The sequence below is a fragment of the Piliocolobus tephrosceles genome, chromosome 9 (genome assembly GCF_002776525.5).
Source record: "Piliocolobus tephrosceles isolate RC106 chromosome 9, ASM277652v3, whole genome shotgun sequence".
NCBI lineage: Eukaryota > Metazoa > Chordata > Mammalia > Primates > Cercopithecidae > Piliocolobus > Piliocolobus tephrosceles.
This window is the reverse complement of record NC_045442.1, coordinates 36023300-36029176: the sequence shown is the minus strand read 5'-3', so window position 1 is coordinate 36029176 and position 5877 is coordinate 36023300. Positions and strand designations below refer to the sequence as shown.

Below are 5877 nucleotides of genomic sequence, written 5' to 3'. Positions count from 1 at the left end.
CAGCTCACTGCAACCTCTGCCTCCTGGGTTCGAGAGATTCTTCTGCCTGAGCCTCCTCAGTATTTGGGACTACAGGTGTGTGCCCACATGGCCAGTTAATTTTTTTTTGGTATTTTTAGTAGAGACGGGGTTTCGCCATGTTGGCCAGGCTGGTCTGAAACTCCTGACCTCTAGTGATCCATCTGCCGTGGCCTCCCAAGTGCTGGGATTACAGGCGTGAGCCAGTGTGCCTGGCAAGTGTTTATTTTTTTGAACTCTCCCCAACTCTGAGTCATTCTTTTGTATCTTTACTAACTGGAGGGCAAAAAGAAAATAAAATATTTGTTTTCATTTGTATTTTTTAAATGATTCAAGAGGTTTCTATTTTCTGTTTTGCTCATTTCTACTTTCGTAAATAGCCTATTTGCATGATTTTCCATTGGTGTTTTTAAAAATTGATTTGTAGGAGTCCTCTCTACTGATCTCCTTTCAGAGGCAGATCTGGAATGCTAAGGCCTCTCCCTCACCCATCTCCTTTTTCCCACTGCAGATCTTAAATCTGACCCAGGCCTTGAAAGACAACAAGAGTCCCCTGCACCTCGTCCAGATGCCACCTGTGATTGTTGAGACGGCCCGTTCCCACCAGCGGTCTTCTAGCGAGTCCTACACACAGAGCTTTCAGAGCCGGAAGCCCTTCTTTTCATGGTGGTAGCTCCAGAGGCAGGCAGAGGAAATATTCTCAGAGACTGGTGGGAGGAAGCCTGGGAAGTGGGGTGCAGGAAAAGCCAGAGAAGCCAGTGGAGAGCAGCACCTTTAAGAGCCCTCCCTCTCTGCTTGCCACCCTGCTCAGGGCTTTCCCATCCACAGGGAGAAGCACAATCAGGAACAGTGAGTGCTCCTCACCCTTCTGAGTGTGGGGACGCTGGAGCTCCATGCACATAGTCCAGATGCCTGGGAAGGAGCATCTCCCTTCCAGCATCTGCTGGTGGCAGGCTGGGACAGTCCCTTCCTTCCCTGACACCCTGCTCTATTGCAATTCCCTATTATATTCTGCATCAGAAAAACAAACAAAACAAAAACAACTTTAAATGCTTGTAGCAGAACCCTGGGTCATCTCATGTCAGAAACCTTTAATCCAGGCCTAAATTTGTATAGACCTGACATTCAGCTGCCTTGCAGTTGCTTCCTCCCATGAGCCAAGGTGGTGTCAGAGGGCAACTGGATGACTCGCAGTACCACAGCACTGGGACAGACAGAAGCCACACCTTTCTTTTGGGTTTTTGCCAAGCCTCCTCCATCTCCCACCAGTGCTGTGGGCTGGCTGCAAGCCTCCAAACAGTTCTCCTGGAAGAGAGGTTTTTGCTTTACCCCCGCCAGCACTTCCGCCCACAATCATAGAGAACCTCTCTGCTCTCTGCTGGCCTACAGCTTGTCTCTTTCTCAAGCAGAGGCAGGAAGAGCCAGTCTTAGCATTTATATTTTAGTAGGAAGTTGACTCCCAGCATGTAAAAGTGATCCACGCGGCCGGAGTGTATGCTGGGAGCTAAGTGGTCTATGGGTGAACATATCCCACCTTGCTTCCTAAGTCCTTGGTCCCAATCTTCTCATTTATTCCTGTTGTTTTAAGTTTCCCCCCACAACTCTTTTGATGTAAAAGTTCAGTTTGTCTTCTGGAGTGGGTCTCTGCAAGGGTTTTGGGATGAGTCTTGGCTTCTAAGAGGACAGGCTATTAGGTTCTTGGACTTTTTTCTGTGCCACCACTGCTGCTTGGTGGAAGTCACAGAACGTGGATTCTGCCTCATAAATGGCAGTTTCCCTTTTCTCCCTGACTTGTTCTAGGTCAATTTCTCTATCGTTTCCTGAGAAAGGCGGGACCCAAAGGAGAGAGGCCTTCAGACTGTCCCAGGTCCTGCCCAGCTCAGTGCGCATCTTCTTGCTTCCATGTGTCTTTTCCCCTGCTGCCTCACTCCCCACCCCCACTTGCCAGGTGTTTGAGCCCTTTCTACACCAAAGCAAAGTATGGCCTCAGGAGGGAGTAAAAAGGGTGCCCTCTATGTCTGAGGGGCAGCTGTGTTCATGCCCTGTGCTACTGGACATTTCACAATTCTGGCACCTTGCAATTGGTCAGTCAACCTCAGAAAGAAACTATCTTGAAGGTTTGAAAAACAACCAAAGAAAGGGAGTGAGGACTATGGCTGCATGTCTACTGCTTGCCCGGCTGCAGAGCAGAGATGTGCAGCCCTCTGGTCAGCTGGTTCAGGCTGGTCTCTGCCAGTCCCCTTCCAGTCCAGCCACCAGGAGCCCGGTTGTCCCAGGCTTCCACCTGGCTGACAGGAAGAATTTCTGAGAGCCAGATGTGCATGCCCTGTGGACAAAGGTACAGCTCACCTGCCTGCCCCAGCCCCAGCCCCAGCCCCAGCCCGGACAATCACATGCAGCTGACTCGGACACTGGCCTTGGGAACAATGTTTGAGGGAACACCTGCCCCCTGACTGTAAGAGCCAGGAGGGGACCCAGGTGTGCATAGCTCTCTGTAGACATTTTTACCCAAACCTGTTGGTGAAGTGCCCATCTGGTGCTCAAGAGAGCCTGGGGGTCTAACGGGGAGCCCGGCTGCCTCACCTGGCCATAGCCTCCATGCCAGATTTGCACATTGTCTTGATCCAGACCAGCTCTGTGATCAGAAGGAAATTGGGTCCAGTGTAGGAGCAAGCTGGTCCTGGGCCTGGCAGGCAAGAGTGTGGGCATCCTTTCCTGGCCTTTCTCCACTCTCCCTCAAGCCTGTGCTCAGGTTGCCTTGAATGTGGACTCTGGAAGAGCCAGGGGCCCAGAGTGCCGGGACAGGCTTCTGGGTGGCACTCGTGGAACACCGTCCCTCTGCCAGCCATAGGCCCTGCCTCCAGTGTCAGGGAATGGAGGCTGGGCTGCGAGAGTGCTGCTGCCCTGTGTCGTTCTTCTAATCCACTGTAGAAATTGTACGTAATGTATTTAAATCAACGCAAATGTATGAATAACAAATCCAGTTCTGACCTTTTTTGTCCAGTTTCTTTTGGGGGAAGGAAGACAAAGAAGGTAGGAACGGAATTTTGACGGCAAAGAAACCTGTGTTTCCACGGAGTTGCTGAGACGTGGCTCCTGGGGCTATTTCCCCCGAATAAAGTAAGATCCAGGCCCTCATTTCCAAAGTCCCAATGCTCTGAAAACCAAAAGTATTTTCATAACCCATTTGAAACCAAACCTGACCTGAACCTGCACTGATGGGAAGCTGTTGGTAATTATGATGGGTCCCTCTTAGTGTGATTCTTTGTTGCAGAAATGTCAATATATTTTATGACATGGTTCCCTACTAGGGATACAGTATTTGCCCTGACTACTTAAGAGCCAAAAAAGTTAAAAATCTGAATTCCAAAATAATCTAGTACCAAGGGCTTGGGATAAGAAATGTGGACCTACAGGCTGGGTGCAGTGGCTCACGCCTGTAATCCCAGCACTTTGGGAGGCTGAGGTAGGCAGATTGCTTAAAGTCAGGAGTTTGAGACCAGCCTGGCCAACATGGCAAAACCTCATCTCTACTAAAAATACAAAAATTAGCCGGGCGTGGTGGCACACACCTGTAATCCCAGCTACTTGGAAGGCTGAGGCAGGAGAATCGCTTGAACCCGGGAGGTGGAGGTTGCACTGAGCTGAGATCGCACTACTGCATTCCAGCCTGGAGTTAAGACTCTGTCTCAAAAATAAATAAATAAATAAAATAAGCAGACAATAAAATAAAAAAGAGGAGCTACCTATACTCAGGTAGTAGTGGCTCCTCCTCTCGGCCACCAGAGGGCAGCCCTGCCTTGTGTACATCCCTGCCCCACTTGAAACCCTGAATAATCTGCTGGATCTGCTGTATGCTTTATAGGGCGGGTGGAGAGGGAGAAGAAAGTTAATAAGCACAGAGTGTGCTTCTCTTGAGGTGGAGCTAGAACTGCAGGAAAACCCCCTGCTTTCAAGGCTTTCCAGGTCATGGGAAGCCTAGGATGTAATGCAGGCAGCTTCAGAACGATTGGTCCACCTTTGGATGGTCAGCCCATAAGAATGAAGAAGCCACATGAGGAGCTGGCACCACTAGTTTGACTGCAGATTAAGCCAATCCAAGGCCCCAGCCTACTGTGCGGGGCTGACCATGACAGTCTTTCCCTTCTGATCCTGTGGATCAGGACTGCTGCAGAGACTCTCCCCTCTACTCCCGATCCAACAGGCTCTGGAAAAGGAAGCTGTGGTCCAGGGGCTTGGCATGGGGGTGAAAAAGGAGAGGGAGACGAAAAGGAGAGGAAGCCAGCCCTGATTTTTCCTTACTGGGGACACTCTTGCCCCTCCCACTCTGTTTCAGTTCCTCCCCTTCTGTGACAGACTCACACACTCTTGATGCAGATGTTTTTATTTGCCACTTAAACCACGGTTTCCCTGTGGACCCTGATGGTGCGGGAGTGTGGAACAGGCTGCTGGAACCATGGTTTACAGTAGTAGCAGGTAGATTAGTAGCGTGAGTGGTGAAATGCTGTGTCTGAGGGCCTGTCACTTGGCTCCCAGGGGAATATCATGCAGCCTGGAAATAGTGTTAGATTGGGAAAGACTGTGGCAGGAACAGTCACTGTCTCTCCTCATTTTGGTAAGGAATGGGTCGCACATAATGGAGAGCCCAGCAGAAGCATCCAGTCCTGTTCTGAATGGAGCAGACCAGTGGCAGCGGCCTCTTGCTTTCATTTGCCCCTTTGGGCTGCTTGCCTAAAGTCTCTCTTCCTTCTTCACCTCCCCAGGCCCTTTGGCAAGAGGGAAGACACTGCCATTCCTGGCTCTTTCCCTGGATCAGTGTCTGATCTGGTGGAGGTAGCTTGTGGGGCCTGGCTTCCTCCAGTTCCGGCGGATCCTGGCACTTGTCCTCCTAGAGTGCAGATACTGCTCACTGGAGGCTGTCTCCGTGGCACTCTGTGGGTCGGCCAGTGGAGAGTGGGGCTCCAGGATTCTGCAGAGAACAAGTGTATGATTAGCCAACATCAATAGGGAGAATGGAATGGGGATTTCAAGAGATTTTGTCATGGCAGACCATAAAACGTACGATTTGGAGCAAAATGAGACCAGGGCTCTGGTCTGGTCTTCCCTGCTCTGAGAACTGTCTGACTAGACAAAGTTTTCAGATTTCTCTGCAGTAGAAAGGGTTGGACCAGATCAGGTTGTACAAAACTCAACATTTCTTCATCCTCATCCTGTACTCATGGCAGATGTCATTAATTAGTCATGCTATTAAACTGGTTTGATAAGCAGTGACTACTAATCAACTGGAGTTAAATACAAGCTATGACACTGACTTGCCATCTCAGGACCTGATGACCTCCAAAGGCCTGTTCAGGTCTGATGTTCTGACTGTGGGCCCCAGAGAAGGCAGCAGAGAGATGAAGTGCAGAGCATCACCCATAGTGATTGGTTGAGGCCAAGTGATTCAGCTCCATCCTTTTGGGTTCACTCTTCCTGGGCTGGCAGTGGCCTAGGCAAAGAAGTGGCTGACTAGGGAGACTGGGGAGAGATCTCAAGGTAAAAGTTTTTCAACAATTTTTAACCCATAATGCCTCGACATTACATTCCTAGGCTGTATTCTCTGTAATCCCCAACCAAGATTTTAATTAGGCTTTTTTTTTTTTTTTTTTTAAAGAGATAGGGTCTCACTCTGTCACTCAGGCTGGAGTGCAGTGACAGGATCATAGCTTACTGCAGCCTCAAACTCCTGGCCTCAAGTGATCCTCCTACCTCAGCCCCTGGAGTAGCTAGGACTGCAGGTGCATGCCACCATGCCTGGCTAATTTTTCTTTGTGTGTGTGTGTGTGTGTGTGTGTGTGTGTTTTTCTTCAGAGACAGGAT

At 49.9% G+C, this 5877-nt stretch overlaps 2 protein-coding genes across 2 annotated transcripts in view; one reads left to right on the top strand and one right to left on the bottom strand.

Moving 5' to 3' along the window:
• The window catches only part of PI4K2A (phosphatidylinositol 4-kinase type 2 alpha), a 37411-nt gene extending 34402 nt beyond the window's left edge, over nt 1-3009 (top strand). The window contains exon 7 of the mRNA XM_026446549.1: nt 530-3009. Within this exon, the coding sequence (XP_026302334.1) occupies nt 530-691 (162 nt within the window). The 3' untranslated portion in view covers nt 692-3009. The remainder of the gene's footprint in view (nt 1-529) is intronic.
• A 1375-nt stretch (nt 3010-4384) lies between these two features.
• AVPI1 (arginine vasopressin induced 1) overlaps nt 4385-5877 on the bottom strand; it is a 9950-nt gene continuing 8457 nt past the window's right edge. Inside the window, exon 3 of the mRNA XM_023206349.2 lies at nt 4385-4987. Coding sequence (XP_023062117.1) covers nt 4831-4987 — 157 coding nt within the window. The 3' untranslated portion in view covers nt 4385-4830. The remainder of the gene's footprint in view (nt 4988-5877) is intronic.